This window comes from Pan paniscus, chromosome 10 (assembly GCF_029289425.2).
Source record: "Pan paniscus chromosome 10, NHGRI_mPanPan1-v2.0_pri, whole genome shotgun sequence".
Taxonomy (NCBI): Eukaryota; Metazoa; Chordata; class Mammalia; order Primates; family Hominidae; genus Pan; species Pan paniscus.
Genome location: NC_073259.2, coordinates 90,464,876 through 90,481,928, shown reverse-complemented (window position 1 = coordinate 90,481,928; position 17,053 = coordinate 90,464,876). Strand labels below are relative to the sequence as shown.

At 34.1% G+C, this 17,053-nt stretch overlaps 1 protein-coding gene across 5 annotated transcripts in view; it reads right to left on the bottom strand.

Annotated features, from left to right (window-relative positions):
- Nucleotides 1-17,053, bottom strand: part of METTL25 (methyltransferase like 25) — a 120,579-nt gene that overhangs the window by 41,406 nt on the left and 62,120 nt on the right. For all 5 annotated transcript variants that reach the window (XR_010108851.1, XM_003811648.6, XM_034936294.3 and 2 more), the window contains 2 exons: nt 6,697-6,791; nt 2,982-3,011 (listed from right to left, as the gene is read on the bottom strand). Coding sequence is in view for 4 of the 5 variants with exons in the window: in XM_003811648.6 (XP_003811696.2) it covers nt 2,982-3,011; nt 6,697-6,791 (125 nt within the window). In the remaining variant the exon portion in view is untranslated. The remainder of the gene's footprint in view (nt 1-2,981; nt 3,012-6,696; nt 6,792-17,053) is intronic.

Here is a 17,053-nt window from a genome sequence, read left to right as displayed (position 1 = left end):
GAGTTATCCTTTTGTAACTTTTATTATCCTTTGGAGTCCAAAACTGTTATTTTCACATGTTTTCAACTAGAATAAATATGTTTTAATTAATTCAGATGGAGTTTATAGCAAAATAAATTTTTCGTGCTCAGGCAGAAAACCTACTCTACTGCCCCTCTCCCTTATTTAACATTAACTTCCCATACTGTGCTGCTGAGACTACAAAAACTAAAAGTTGTGAGCTGAGGGTCAATCATTTTCCTTACATCTTCCCCTGATGGCACTGTCCTCTGAAGTCGCTAGTGAACAACAGACTTGTAGACTCTTAGAGCATTGTGAAAGAATACAGCTTCTACCACTGTAAAGCAGGAATAGTGGGGATGGTGTTACAAATATCACAGTCCCCAAATAACTGCTAAAATAATTCACTGAAGGTAGACTCATAAACATGTTTGAGTGCCCACACTAAAATTTGTAACTTTTCAAAGGCACAATTCTTATATAAAATCTCTTTCCAAATTTGTCACAAATGCCTTCACTTGAGGAAAAAACGATGGATTTCAAAACTTAACTTTCCTTAAAAATTACATCAAAACATTTCATTTAGAATTTCTTAATCTCTGGATATATTTTCCATTTGAGATTTTCTCGTCTTGAATAACTTTTTCTACAGCACCAAAATCTCTACTTTATCATCTGTCCCCCACTTTCTTAAAAATCCTTTCATTTATCTCATAAAAATGCTGAAATACATTTTCAATATTAATACCTATTCCTATAACATTTTATTGAAATTCAAAGTCACTTTCGCAAGTCCACTATTGCATGAATTTAAATATTAGTACTATAAATGGCTTACAAAGTTCTTAACTTTTTGTTTGACTAGCTATAATAGGTAAGTTTAATTTTATATGAAACGCCTAAAAATAGTTAAAATCTCTTCTTTCTCATGCCTTTGAACAAATTACATTAAATGGTATCAAGATAACTTTGAAATAAATATGTATTTATATTGTTATTAAAATGATTGTAAAATACAACAAAAAAGAACAAGTTCATTTTAAACAAGATAACATAAAAAATTGAATGCACAGAAAAATACAGCAGAACAGAATAAGTCATCATTCTCAAGTTACTCTGAGTAAATAAGAGCTTTACAGCTGTTTCCTAAGAGAAAGGGAAGAGGTTATAAAATGCCTTCAAATATGCATTACTGGAATAACTAAGTCGGACTACCTATCCTGGTAAATACAAATGGGTAAGTGGAAAGGGAATCAGTATCTCCTGAACAGTCTGTGCCTGACTATTCCAAGAACAAACTGGATGTGGCCAGAGTTTACTTTATTTCCCTTAAGTGATACATTAACATTTTAATGCATTTTTAAAATGGGAGGGAACACAAAGTGTATACCCTTAAAGCATGTGTATCAGACATGCATTTTACAGGTCTAGTGGAAAGGGCACTAAGTTGGAAGTCAGGGCTCTGCAATTAATTAAGGGAACTAGAACACACTATTAAACTTTTGCTCTATATCATTCTCATACAGGTTTAGGATAATACCCAACTAACAAGATTGAGTGTAAGTATGAGCAAACACTTGTAAAATTAAAAAACACCACATGAATGCATTAGAGTATTATGATAAAAGCTCTCTTTTTTTCCCCAGACCTCTAGAAAACCATTAAGTTGATATGCAGTATAGTAGTTAAGAGCTTGAACTGCAGACTCAGAGATTCAAGTCTTAGTCTTTGTTACCTTACAGTCTCTTCATGTGTATCATGGGATAGTAAGAGTACATACTATATAGTACTATGTATTTATTATCTCAATTGATGAGAAGATCTTTAAATAGTACTTTGGTAAGCTCTGTATTAAATTTAGCTATTATTTTCATGATCATAATTATTAATTATCTATAACAGCACAACAGTTGGCATTTATTGAGCAATTACTATGTGTTAGACATTGTTTTAAGCATTGTACATTTTTCATTCACTTCATCCTAACAACCCTATAGGAAGGTATTATTATCACTCCACTTTTTTCCCCTATTTTACAGATAAAGAAATTAAGCTACAGAGAAATGACGACATGTGTCCAGGGTTATGAACTAGTAAGTGATAAAGACATGATGCAAACCAGTAGTTTGTAACTAAAGTCCCACACACTTAAAGTCCCCAAACTCAAATGATATGCTCTAACGCTAATGCCTTCAAAAGAATCAGATTTTATCAATTTTAAGATAGGCACAGTGTATATATTAAAAAGATAATTACATTCAAAATGCTTAACAATGTTTCTGGCCCAGAGTAATCACTCAGTAAATGATACTTGTTATTAAAATTATTTTTTAAATTATTATTTTTAACAATTCAAATTGACACATTAATGTTCCTTGAACAAAAGCAAAAGAAAGATTTCTAAACTTTAGGTTAAATTTAAAAATTGTATGAAAGGGTCCAAAAACTCTTAAAAAAATCTTAATGTTTCCTGAATACAAGGTAAAGGATAAGACAATTACATGGATATTTGGGGGATTATGTTTAACTTCTATCTCTAAGTGCAAACCCATTTGGCCACTGCAACTAATGGTTAATCAAGTCAGTAAAGAAAAAATTTATCAAACAATCAACTGAAGTATGTGTTTTGGACTATAGTTAAAATAATGTACTGAATAATATGTTATCTTTGCTTGAACTAAGCACATAAAAACCTAATTGTCAACAACAGCATTCTTCAGAAATATTTATAGACTGTTTAGTATAATACAAAGAAATGAGTAGTATAAGAGCATAATGCAGAAATTTTCCTAAAAGCTCAAAAGTTCTGAAAAGTTCATTTTGCTTTTAAAGTAAACTTACAGAAAATGCACAAATTTGAATATGCATCTGGGACAAGATATTTATTAAATTCCATTAGGTTTTAAGTTCATCAGCAGGTCAAGTATGAAGAGTACTTGAGAGAAAAACTGTCGTGTTCATCAGTTAACACTCTTACTTACCCCTTGGCCAGCTGCAACCCGCTCCAATGCCTTAAAGGGAAAAAAACAAGACAGATTGCTGATATATTGAGTCTTATCTTATAAGATTTATAAACACACTGTATAAGAGTTTGTAAAACTGACATTTAGAAAGATTAATTATGTGATAATATGTAAGTTTATGCACTTAACAGTGTTAATATCATTAAAGAATGTTAACTAGTATGCTTGTGTAATTTAGAGCTAATTTATAATGGATGTGTGTCATACACACAAACACATATCCTTGAATGTCAATTCTAATTATATACAGTCCTTGAATTTCAGAAGGAATTAGAAAACAGGAAAGAAATGAAATGACATAGTCTTGGTTCATTTTTAGTGTAGCTAAAACAATCAAATAAATCCAACACTATTATTATGCACATATACAGACATAGATATATTTATATATTTTAACATATTTTCTCATAATTTTAATAAACATATGATTTCATCTTTTAGTGAACAAAAAAAAATCCAGATTATAATTAAAAACTCATTTTGGAAAACTATATGTATTTTTGGTCTGTGTGATCTACAAATTCAAATCAAGTTCACATATGATCAAGTGCCAGGTAGAAGAGAAAGTAAAACATATTTTTACAATTTTATATACACTGATTTTTGCATTTATATTTATTTAAAATCCAAAATATTTTTTACAAAATATTTCCTAACATTTATAATAAATACACTTCAAAATATATAAAAGATTTGTCATAATTTAAATATGGAATAGAGTATTCTGAAACTTTGAGTTTTTAGATATATTTCCAAATATATATAATTGTTAGCTAAATTTTATTTAAAAAGTTTAAATTAGGAAACATTTCAAACACAGAAAAGTAATAAATGTATAAGAGATGTGCATATACTTGCTATTCAAATTTAAAATACCCATATTTGCTTCAGGTTTTTATATTTTCATAAATGAAACTGTTTACATATAGCTAAATCACACACTTTTAAAATGAAAAGATAATTTACAATATCTTTTCATAAGTATAAGAGCAATTTTTGTAGATACACAAGATCACTATCAAGATAAGTAACTTTCCTCAAATTGCATAGCTAGTTAGCAAAGAACTGAGCAAGAACTAAAAACCTGTTATTTGAATCCTGGTTTATCATGCCCTCACACCATGTGGAGTTAGTGGGAAAAAGAGTTCATTGCATGAAAACTGGCTTCACGGAAATGGTTTGAAGAAAAAAAATGTAATATTCCCATTTACTTGAAGGATACTTTCACTGAACATCTACAGCCAAGTAGAATGTTACGAATACAGGAGACAGCTATTACATAATTTTCATATTATGATAACAGCAACAGGTCCAGAATAGATTTATCCTTGAAGATAACAATGAGTTTTCATTTATGGTACTCCTTGTGCTAATTTCAGATTAGATTTTTCTTATAAATTTTCCTAAAGGCCAAACTGAATTAAAAAAAAATAGACTATTTAAAAAGAGGCGATTTGGTGTCCATAAAAATATCATATACCCCAAGACTGCTTTTGGTATGTGTTGCTGATAGAAATAATAAATTGTGATTACATAATAAAAAATAATCAGGTAGGTGGTTACAAAGTGTTTTGCAAACATTAATACTATTCTTGAACAATGAACAAAGAGGATGAGAAAACATACCAAGCATTCATTTCATGCTACTCTGGAATAATTTAGAAGTTTTATCAGGCTTAACATATGCTAATGATATTGCTCTAATTTAATTAATATTTTGTGTCTGGTTAGTATCCTTAACTGTTTATCTGAAAGCATTCCCCAGAAAACCCAGCAAAGTATCTTTTTTTTTTTTTTAAAGAAGACCACTTAAGATTTGAATATTTTTCAAAAATGTCAGTTATGGAGCAAAAGGCAATAAAATAAGATATATTAAAAGAATTGTTCCTTAGATTTTCCAACATTACTTTGGAATCAAAAAAATAAGACAAGGTGGACATGGGTTGGGATGGAGCTAAGGAGAAGGGCATTCCATGGGCAGCTGACATTGATCAGGGCAAGTTAAGGCCAGCATGGTCTGCTAATTCTATATTTACAGAATTTATTTTCCAAAGTATTCGTTTTGGTTCTCTGAATGTTTATTTTAATAGAAATAATTCTTTTTTATGGATACAATCTATTCTTTTGTCTTTCTAAGGGATATTACATAGTTCTTTTCTTTTAGATAGTCTACATTTCTTCCCAGTTGCTTTTTCTTTTTTTAAATCTAATCTCTCTCTTTTTTTGTCAAGGGTATAACACTGGCTATGAGCATTTTGATGCTCAAGTTATCCCAAGAAGAAGCTGTCATTCTAACAAGACCTTGAACAAGTACCATTTACTAGAGAGTGAGAGAACAAGACAAATTTCCAGAAAAGTAATTTAAGTGGGGCTACCAAAGGAAATTATTATGTTAGCATAAATACATTTCTAAGATAATTCTAGTATATAACTTAGAACACTGGCACACTATTTCTTATATTGCTATGTAACAGGCATAGAAATAATGGGTCCTAAAAGAATTGGTTTATCTTGCAGTTGGACATTAAACATATTATTTAATCAACTGTATTTTATTTTATTTTACTTTGTTAAATATTTTATTGCATAAATTTAAAGTATACAACATGATGTTTATATATATATAGACAGTTCCCAACTTTCAAACTTTGCAATAGTGCGAAAGTGATATGCATTCAGTAGGTACTATAATTTGAATACCATACAACCATTCTATTTTTCACTTTCCATACAGTTTTCAATAAATTGCATGAGATATTCAGCACTTTATTATAAAACAGGCTTTGTGTTAGATGATTTTGCCCAACTGTAGGTTAATGTTTAAGTGTTCTGACCACGTTTAAAGTAGGCTAAGTTAAGCTATGATATTTGGTAAGTTAGGTATATTAAGTGCATTTTTGTCTGTAGTTTCAACGTATGAAGGGTTTATTGGGACATAACCCCATCATAAGCTGAGCAGCATCTATATCTAGTGAAATGATTATAATAGGTAAGCAATTTATTAATAACATATCCACCATCTTACATAATTACTGTTTGTGTGTGTGTGCAGTAAGAGCACCTAAAATCTACTCAGAAGATTTCCAGTATATAATACAATATTAACTATAGTCCTTACGTTGTACTTTAGATCTCTAAATTTATTAATTCTACATAGCTGCAGTATTTTAATTTTCTGATAACACAAAAATCACTTACATTATTTAACTCATTTCTTTGTAAACTGACACAGTGCCATGAACAGAGAACATTATGGGCTAGAGTGTTCTAGGTCTGAGGGCACTAGGCAAATGCAGCACAATAAATGTTTTATTTAATTAGATAGTTACTTCATATCTCAATTAGCTTAATATTTTTCCCATTCTATAAAAATTTAGGAAACCAAACGATCTGCTATAAAGAAACACAAACCACAGAGCGTTGGATAAAGTATTGAACACTTTACATTATATTTTATTTAATAATTAAAATACATATAATTTTATCATGACACTGCATGTAGAGTGGATATTGTTTAAAGGGCAAGTCATTTTTTTCTTATAATTTCCAATGCACAAAAGCATTAATGGGATGTTCTGCAAAATTTGGCATTGAATGCATGATACTAGCCAAAAATAATAAATTCTACAACATCTGGATAAAGCTGTTACTCCAGGAAAAAATATAACCATACCAAACATGCTGACATTCTGGCATTACGACCACAGCACCATCTCTCTTCCTTTAAATAGTGGCACATTGGAAATCCCCACTTTTCCTGAGTACGTTCTGCAGATGGGGGAAAAATACAGATTATTTAAATAAAATTCTTTCTTTTTCAGTTAAAATAAATAATCTACCAAGAAAGCAAATCAGTCATTGAGAAAGTAAAAACAGTAGTTAAACATGGAAATGGTGATGTTTAACAGTTCATTCCAGTTTGTTAATTGAAAGCATACAAATGTTATGAAAATGGTATTTGCTCAACACAGCTGCTTTGTGTTTAAATTCCAAGTCTGGTACCAACCAATTTGCCAAAACAATTTCTGTAAGATTTAGCAATTTAAAATGCAAATACTCTTGATATTCAATATAACTATAGGAGATAAGTAATGAGATATTGAAAATTTATTGTTGGTCTGACTTTTTAAAAATGATTTATTAAATATGACATTTGGCAATTTATTATAGGACAATATAAATTCATTCCTAACAATGTTGAAGCATCAGATTTTTTCTTTTAGCCACTATGTTCCCCTTTCAGAAAAAGAACAGCTGTACAGGCTCTTATTTCTTCATTATACTAACAGACTGTAATATTTTCAACTATGACCCAATTCAGCTCAATTGCACCTATGTTTTACAACAAAAACAAAAATCAATGTTCATTACTTAATCACATATCTACTGCTCAACTTATAGTTACACATGCAACTTGGTGATGTTAAAATTTCTGATGTAGAACTATTAGTTCCACAGGGTTTTTGAAAAGAAAAAAAAAGCAATTTCTATTTTAAATTAAGACCTGGAAAATTTTATTTAAAACAAACCCAGTGACAATTAAAAAAAAGTCGAGATAAACATAAATATTAATTTATATTATATTATAAAAAGTAAAATAAAATAAAAACAAAAAGGTGCTTTGTAAGAAAACGCAATTGGGATAGATTCCCCTAAATAAACTTCTGTACCATGAGGGATCAGATGACTTTTGATTAAAAGAGAACAAGTTTAAATTTTACAATCATAGCCTACGAAAGATGTTACAATCATAGCCTATCCAGATGTTCAGGTATTAAATAAAAATTTATAACAGACCCTACTGATAATCAGATGGAAGATATGGATGATCCTCCCTAGGAATATAAATAATAATACAAATAAACAACTCAATGGCAAAACAACTAATCCAATTAAAATGTAGCCAAAGGATCTGAACAGACATTTCTGAAAAGTTGGCATATAAATGGCCAAGAGGTGTATGAAAAAATGCTGAACATCACTAATCATCAGGGAAATGCAAATCATGTAGCTAGCCATATGAAAAACAACATGGAGGTTTCTCAAAAAAACAAAAACAGAACTACCATACATACAATCCAGAAATCCCATTACTGGATATTTATCCAAAGGAAAATAATCAATTATCTCAAAAGGATATCTACAACCTCATGTTTATTGCAGCACTATTCACAGTAGCAAAGATATGAAATTATCCTAAGTATCCATCAACAGATGAATAGATATAGGTAAGGAAAATGTGGTATATACACAATAGAGTATTATTTGGTCAAAAAAAAAAAAACCCTACATTTGCAGCAATATGGGTAGAAACGGAAGTCACTGTGTTAAGTGAAATAAGCCAGGCACAAAAAGGCAAATATCGCACATTCTCACTCATATGTGAGAGCTAAAAATATTATCTCATGGAGATAGGGAGTAGAATGACAGTTACCTGAAGCTGGGAGGGGTATATGTGCTGTGGGGAGAGGTAGATGAAGAGAGGTAGATTAATTGGTACAAACATACAATTGGATTGAAGAAATAAGTTTTAATATTCGATAGCACAGCAAGGTGGCTATAGTTAACAACAATATATTGTATATTTAAAAACAGCTAGAAGAGATTTGAAATGTTCCCAATACACAGAAATGATAAATGCTTGAAGTGATGGATATCCTGAATACCCTGGCTTGATCATTACACATTCTGTGCATTTATCAAAATATCACATATACCCTGTAAATATGTACAAATATTATGTATCAATAAAAATGCTAGTATTTACACAGCACTTAACATTGAGACACTATTGTAAGTCCTTTAAATGTATTAACTAGCTTCAGTTCCTAGAACAATTCTGTGAAGTAGGTATACTATTATTCTCATGTTCCAGATAGGGAAACTGAGCACAGACAGACAGGTTAAGTCAATTGCCTTACTTACAAATCAAGCACAAGGCAGAGCTGGAATTTAAACTCAGGCAATCTGAATCCAGAACTCATGCTCTTAAACACTCATGCTATATAAATGTACATTAACAAACAATTTCAGTTACAATTGCATAGGACTCATAGAGCCCTTGCAGCCTATCCAAGTCCTAGGGACGCTGGGCTACTTCTTCTATTTCCAAGATGACTTCAAAGACTGGTTTGGGTTTTACTGAAGCTTTTACGATTTAAGTGAGACATGATTATTGCTAAATGAAAGGGTTACAATAAGCGTTTTATTTTTTTCCTGACAAATAAAAAGAGAAATACAGATCTCGCTGTAAAAAGTAAAGGGCTAGAGAGACAGGGGTGTGCTATTTTATTCAAACTGGTTTATTACTAACCAATAAAACAGCTACTCCTCCCTTTACCCATCCGTTCTCTCCTTATTCCTAGTAGTAACAGAGAACTCAACTGCTGAGACTAGAGGCTGCAATTCTCAGATTTCCATGCAACTACTAGGATAGCTACATGACTAGGTTGTGGCCAATTGAATGTGGGCAGAAATTATATGTGCAAATTCCAGGTCATGTACTTAAAAGGGATGGGGGGGTATGTTCTTTCACCCACACTTTCTACCCCTACCTGCTTACTTAATTTCTTTTCTGTCTGGAATGTGTTCACAGTATCAAGCAAACTAAGACCATGCAAACAAGAGCAGTAGAGAGTAGAGCAAAAAAACAGAAGAACCTTCGGTTCCTGTAAGACTTTTTGGTACAGAGCTTCTAGAGCAGTTCTACTTGTTGACCTCTGGATTGAAATATAAATGTCCCTGTGTCTTGTTTAAGTCACTGTTACTTTGGTCTTAAATCTATTTTACATTTAAATCTTCATCTTAATGTTTGCCAAACTTTTTATAGCTCAGCAATCTTGGAATATAGCAAAATCTGTATATCACACTAGAATAAACAGATGATGATTGTGGTCACAGGCGAAACCCAGGGAACAAGGGAAACAATATCTCAGGAATACCCATAAAACATCTCTGTTCTAATTAACACAGAGTCTTTTTCTGAGGGTGTGCTATTTGAGCAGAGATTTAAATCTAATAAAGAAGCATGCCATAAGGATGAGAGGAAGATTTAATGAAATATGAAACAAAAATTTAAAAACTGAGCTTCCAGTGGGATATAGTTACTCTCCAGGCAGAGAGGTCTTCCCTCAGTGATAATCTAAAGAAAACTTGGACTAGAAAAAATACTACTTAACATTAGATTGAAAGGGGTACAGCATATATGAAAAATACACTACACTGGAAAGGGTATATTATTAGAAGGAAAAATCTAATACAAGAAACCCATAGCCAAGTATACTCCCAAATTCTTGACCCACAGAAACTATGAGAGATACTAAATAATTGTTGTGGCTATAAGCCATTGAGTTTTGGGGTGACTTCTTACACAACATTAGATAACACACACAGTCTACGATTAGCAATGAGAAGTATGGAGGCTTATTCCATATAAGGAATGTGGGAGAGAAATCCACTGCTTGAGGAGTATGGGTAGTGTGCTTCATTACAAGAGCTAGGTTTTGATTAGGTAGGAAAATAAAGAAACTTTCAGAGAAGAGGCAGTATATATAGGCAATTTTGATAATGACTGACTGTGAATTCCAGAAAATGGGATACTTAGTAAAAACCAAGGGCTTATGGAGATACCTTTGATTAGGGTCCTAGGAATAAGAAACGAGCTGTGAGTCCTCAGGCTCTGGTGGTAGCTAATATGAATAGGGATAAAAGGCATGATGGGATTAGTTCTCAGAGTTCTAGAGACAAAGTGGTGAAGCTGTAAGTGTTGTGGTAGAGGGAAGATGGGGCGAAAATTTTTCCATGGGAACAGAGTTCTGGGCTTCCCAACTGATTTCTGGTGATAAAGCGAAGATATGGGCAGAGAAACACAGGATTCCTGGGATCCCTCTTGTTTCCAGGTGATACAGATGGAAGCCAGCAAGGGAGCCATCACACCTGGAGCCCATGGGGCTGTGATTGGAGAAGTGGAGCATAATAAAAGATGGTCTTACTTCAAAAATGTTTCCTGACTTGTGCTGATGAAGATTATGAGGCTGAAGGAGGGTTACGGTCTCCCTTAGAACACATAAAGCTACTATTTACCACCACAACGAAGGCTGACAGAGGGTACTCAACCTGTGTGTAAGAGAGCTCCCTCTTAAATATTTAACAACGTATGAAGGACAGAAGGGCAGTCTTCCTTGATGCACCTGGCTCCCTGAATTCCTATCCAAAACACCTAGGAACTTTAAGATACGACTGCAGTTTACAGGAACTGCCAGCCTTGGCTCAAAGCTACAGGAAAACACATCACTCCTCTGGACACCACGTGGTTACATAACCATCTTGAAGTTTTCTGAATCTGCGTTAACAGTTTCCTTTGTGGCTGAGATCACAGTGGCCTCACACCTTTGCTCTTTATCTAATGGAGTTAAATGCAAACAACTGATAAGGAGGCAGCAAACCCTCAAAGTCAAACAAAGCCTTTTATGTAGATCCTCAATATTATCTTCAGAATCTGTTTCATTAGTTTTATTCTGTCTGCAGTAAGGACTGAAGCTCCCTCATATGACCTGAATCAAAGTTAGAGTTCACCATTTCTACTTTTATGTATCAGTCTTCTCTTTGCATTCATATACCCATATTCAAATCTAATCAAATTAAGCATTAATCATCCTTTATCAGTGAATCAAACTGCTTTCCCCTAGCCTCACTTCCATAATTTTGGAATAGATGAAGTCTCTTCTTTTCTATCCTATTTCTTAGTATTTCTTGCAAGCTTTAGAATCAATAATCTCTTAATTTTAGAGACTGTACTAGTTATTCCTTCTTGTGTTAATATCATTATCCACCTAACTAAACAAGCTTGAACTTTAGAACCATTTTCCATTATTCTAAATTCTTATACATACATCCTCTTAATTATACTTCCTTTTCATATTCAGTCTTCATTAGCTACTAACTTGGTAATGCAATACCTACTCATTAAATCTTTAGTCGCTTTGTTTTGGTCTTTTTGCCCATCCTTTATACTAAAAGCAATATTATCTTTCTAAAACACACACATTAACCATGTCAGCAGCAGCTCTTGTTTCCCTCAACAGTGTAATCTCTGAGAACAAACACAATGGGTTAAAAAATACTGTAGATTTCTGGAAACTCTTGATACCTCATTCATTAAACAATCTCTTCATCTGGCTTCCATAATACCATTCTTTCTTATTTGTGGCCTTAATTCTCTTTATACTCCCTTGCTGACTCATCACATTCTATCTGCCTATGAAATGTTCCTGTGGTTTTCTCTTGCCATTCCCCACATCCCTTTAATACTTTCTTTGAACAAAGGCTCAAAAACTCAAATGCCTGCAGTGGTTAAACACATGTATAAAGTGGTAGGTAGGATGTAATAGGTATAAACCTATTTGTATGGTAACCAAGTATCACATCTGCTGGGTCCTACTGCTTTTTAAAGCACAAGGTGGGCATAATAAAATTGCCCAAATTGCCCAAAATTAGTCTGTGAGCACCCTCTGTCAGTGATAGCCAATTTGTAACCTTTGCACTACCTATACTCTTCCCCTAACTATACTTTCTCTAGGATATCTTATCTATACCGTAATACACAATGATAATTCTTGTATTAGTTTTCTCAGGCTGCAGTAACAAAATAACCACAAACTGGATGGCTTAAGACAATAGAAATTAATTCTCTCACAAATCTAGATGCCAGCAGTCCAAAATCAAGCTGTTGGCTAGGCCACAGACCCTCTGAAGGCTCTAGGGAAGAATACTTCATTGTTTCTTCCATTACCAGTTTCTGGTGATTACTAGTAATCCTTGTCATTTTCTACCTGTCTTCACATGGCAGTTTTCTCTGTCTCTCTCTGTGTGCACTCTCCTAGGATATCAATCATTAGATTTAGGGCCTACCCAATCCAGTATGATGACTCCATCTTAACTAATTAAATTTGCAAAGACCCAGTTTTCAGATAAGGTCATATTCTGAAGTTCTTCATGAACATGACTTTTTGGGAGATATTTATCAACCCATTACCATTCCTATATTATATCTGGAATCCTATAGTCTTCTGTGAGATCTAGTTTTGCATTATCAATATCCTTTATACATATATATATATAGTTTTATATTATACTTTAAGCTCTAAGGTACATGTGCACAATGTGCAGGTTAGTTACATATGTATACATGTGCCATGTTGGCGTGCTGCACCCATTAACTCGTCATTTACATTAGGTATATCTCCTAATGCTATCCCTCCCCCCTTCCCCCACCCCACAACAGGCCCCGGGGTGTGATGCTCCCCTTCCTGTGTCCAAGTGTTCTCACTGTTCAATTCCCACCTATGAGTGAGAACATGCGGTGTTTGGTTTTTTGTCCTTGCGATAGTTTGCTGAGAATGATGGTTTCCAGCTTCATCCATATCCCTACAAAGGACATGAACTCATCATTTTTTATGGCTGCATAGTATTCCATGGTGTATATGTGCCACATTTTCTGAATCCAGTCTATCATCGTTGGACATTTGGGTTGGTTCCAAGTCTTTGCTATTGTGAGTAGTGCTGCAATAAACATATGTGTGCATGTGTCTTTATAGCAGCATGATTTATAATCCTTTGGGTATATACCCAGTAATGGGATGGCTGGGTCAAATGGTATTTCTAGTTCTAGATACCTGAGGAAATGCCACACTGTCTTCCACAATGGTTGAACTAGTTTACAGACCCAGCAACAGTGTAAAAGTGTTCCTATTTCTCCACATCCTCTCGAGCACCTGTTGTTTCCTGACTTTTTAATGATCACCATTCTAACTGGCGTGAGATGATATCTCATTGTGGTTTTGATTTGCATTTATCTGATGGCCAGTGATGATGAGCATTTTTTCATGTGCCTGTTGGCTGCATAAATGTCTTTTGAGAAGTGTCTGTTCATATCCTTCACCCACTTTTTGATGGGGTTATTTTTTTCCTGTAAATTTGTTTGAGTTCATTGTAGATTCTGGATATTAGCCCTTTGTCAGATGAGTAGATTGCAAAAATTTTCTCCCATTCTGTAGGTTGTCTGTTCACTCTGATGGTAGTTTCTTTTGCTGTGCAGAAGCTCTTTAGTTTAATTAGATCCCATTTGTCAATTTTGGCTTTTGTTGCCATTGCTTTTGGTGTTTTAGTCATGAAGTCCTTGCCCATGCCTATGTCCTGAATGGTATTGCCTAGGTTTTCCTCTAGGGTTTTTATGGTTTTCGGTCTAACATGTAAGTCTTTAATCCATCTTGAATTAATTTTTGTATAAGGTGTAAGGAAGGGATCCAGTTTCAGCTTTCTACATATGGCTAGCCAGTTTTCCCAGCACCATTTATTAAACAGGGAATGCTTTCCCCATTTGTTGTTTTTGTCAGGTTTGTCAAAGATCAGATAGTTGTAGATGTGTGGTATTATTTCTGAGGGCTCTGTTCTGTTCCATTGGTCTACATCTCTGTTTTGGTACTAGTACCATGCTGTTTTGGTTACTGTAGCCTTGTAGTATAGTTTGAAGTCAGGTAGCGTGATGCCTCCAGCTTTGTTCTTTTGGCTTAGGATTGACTTGGCAATGAGGGCTCTTTTTTGGTTCCATATGAACTTTAGTTTTTTCCAATTCCGTGGAGAAAGTCATTGGTAGTTTGATGGGGATGGCACTGAATCTCTAAATTACCTTGGGCAGTATGGCCATTTTCACAATATTGATTCTTCCTATCCATGAGCATGGAATGTTCTTCCATTTGTTTGTATCCTCTTTTATTTCCTTGAGCAGTGGTTTGTAGTTCTCCTAGAAGAGGTCCTTCACATCCCTTGTAAGTTGGATTCCTAGGTATTTTATTCTCCTTGAAGCAATTGTGAATGGGAGTTCACTCATGATTTGGCTCTCTGTTTGTCTGTTATTGGTGTATAAGAATGCTTGTGATTTTTGCATATTGATTTTGTATCCTGAGACTTTGCTGAAGTTGCTTATCACCTTAGGGAGATTTTGGGCTGAGATGATGGGGTTTTCTAAATATACAATCATGTCATCTGCAAACAGGGACAATTTGACTTCCTCTTTTCCTAATTGAATGCCCTTTATTTGCTTCTCCTGCCTAATTGCCCTGGCCAGAACTTCCAACACTATGTTGAATAGGAGTGGTGAGAGAGGGCATCCCTGTCTTGTGCCAGTTTTCAAAGGGACTGCTTCCAGTTTTTGCCCATTCAGTATGATATTGGCTGTGGGTTTGTCATAAATAGCTCATTATTTTTAGATACGTCCCATCAATACCTAATTTATTGAGAGTTTTTAGCATGAAGGGCTGTTGAATTTTGTCGAAGGCCTTTTCTGCATCTATTGAGATAATCATGTCGTTTTTGTCTTTGGTTCTGTTTATATGCTGGATTACGTTTATTGATTTGCGTATGTTGAACCAGCCTTGCATCCCAGGGATGAATCCCACTTGATCATGGTGGATAAGCTTTTTGATGTGCTGCTGGATTCGGTTTGCCAGTATTTTATTGAGGATTTTTGCATTGATGTTCATCACGGATATTGGTCTAAAATTCTCTTTTTTGGTTGTGTCTCTGCCAGGCTTTGGTATCAGGATGATGCTGGCCTCATAAAATGAGTTAGGAAGGATTCCCTCTTTTTCTGTTGATTGGAATAGTTTCAGAAGGAATGGTACCAGCACCTTCTTGTACCTCTGGTAGAATTCGGCTGTGAATCCGTCAGGTCCTGGACTTTTTTTGGTTGGTAAGCCATTAATTATTGCCTCAATTTCAGAGCCTGTTATTGGTCTATTAAGAGATTCAACTTCTTCCTGGTTTAGTCTTGGGAGGGTGTATTTGTCAAGGAATTTATCCATTTCTTCTAGATTTTCTAGTTTATTTGAGTAGAGGTGTTTATAGTATTCTCCGATGGTAGTTTGTATTTCTGTGGGATCGGTGGTGATAATCTCCTTTATCATTTTTTATTGCATCTATTTGATTCTTTTCTCTTTTCTTCTTTATTAGTCTTGCTAGTGGTCTATCAATTTTGTTGATCTTTATTTTTTTGAAGGGTTTTTTGCTTCTCTATCTCCTTCAGTTCTGCTTTGATCTTAGTTATTTCTTGCCTTATCAATATCCTAACCACCATTTCCAAATGGATATTTCATTGGCACCTTAAAATCAACATGTGTAAAATTAAACTAACTTCATAATACAAATCTAGATCTCATGAAGTTTCAGAATTTAATAATTGGCACTAATATTTATTAATTTACACAAGTCAAAAAATTCTGGAGACATCTCTGACACTTTCTCATTCAGTTTGTTTTAGAAATTCCTGTTTATTTATCTCCTAAATTTTCCTCAAATCTATAAATTCTCTATTTCCACAATCCCAAACTACCTGGACTGGTACAACAGTCTTTTGATTGGTGTGCCAACATCCACTCTTGCTCCCTTGTATTCCAATCTCAATTCTGCAACCATGATGATCTTTTAAAATGTAAACCTCATCAGGGCCAGGCATGGTGGCTCACGCCTATAATTCGAGCACTTTGGGAGGCCAAGGTGGGCAGATCACCTGAGGTCAGGAGTTCAAGACCAGCCTGGCCAACATGGCGAAACCCCGTCTGTACTAAAAATCTAAAAATTAGCCGGGCATGGTGATGGGCACCTGTAATCCGAGCTACTTCGGAGGCTGAGGCAGGAGAATCTCTTGAACCTAGGAGGCAGAGGCGGAGGTTGCAGTGAGCCGAGATTGTACCACTGCACTCCAGCCTGGGTGACAGAACGAGACTCCACCTCCAAAAAGAGAAAAAAAAAAAATCAAACCTCATCAGTTCACTTTCCTGTTTAAAAAATCCTTCTTCTCCTTAACAAATCCCTTTTCTCCTTTTAATATTAAGACCCCAATCCTTAGTACAATTGACAAAATCCTACATGATCTGCTTGTGCCTGGTTTGCCAGCTTCATTTCACACTTCATTTGCTGTTTCGACTTTTTACAATTTGGATTTTTAATCTTATATATATTTATTGAGTACTTAA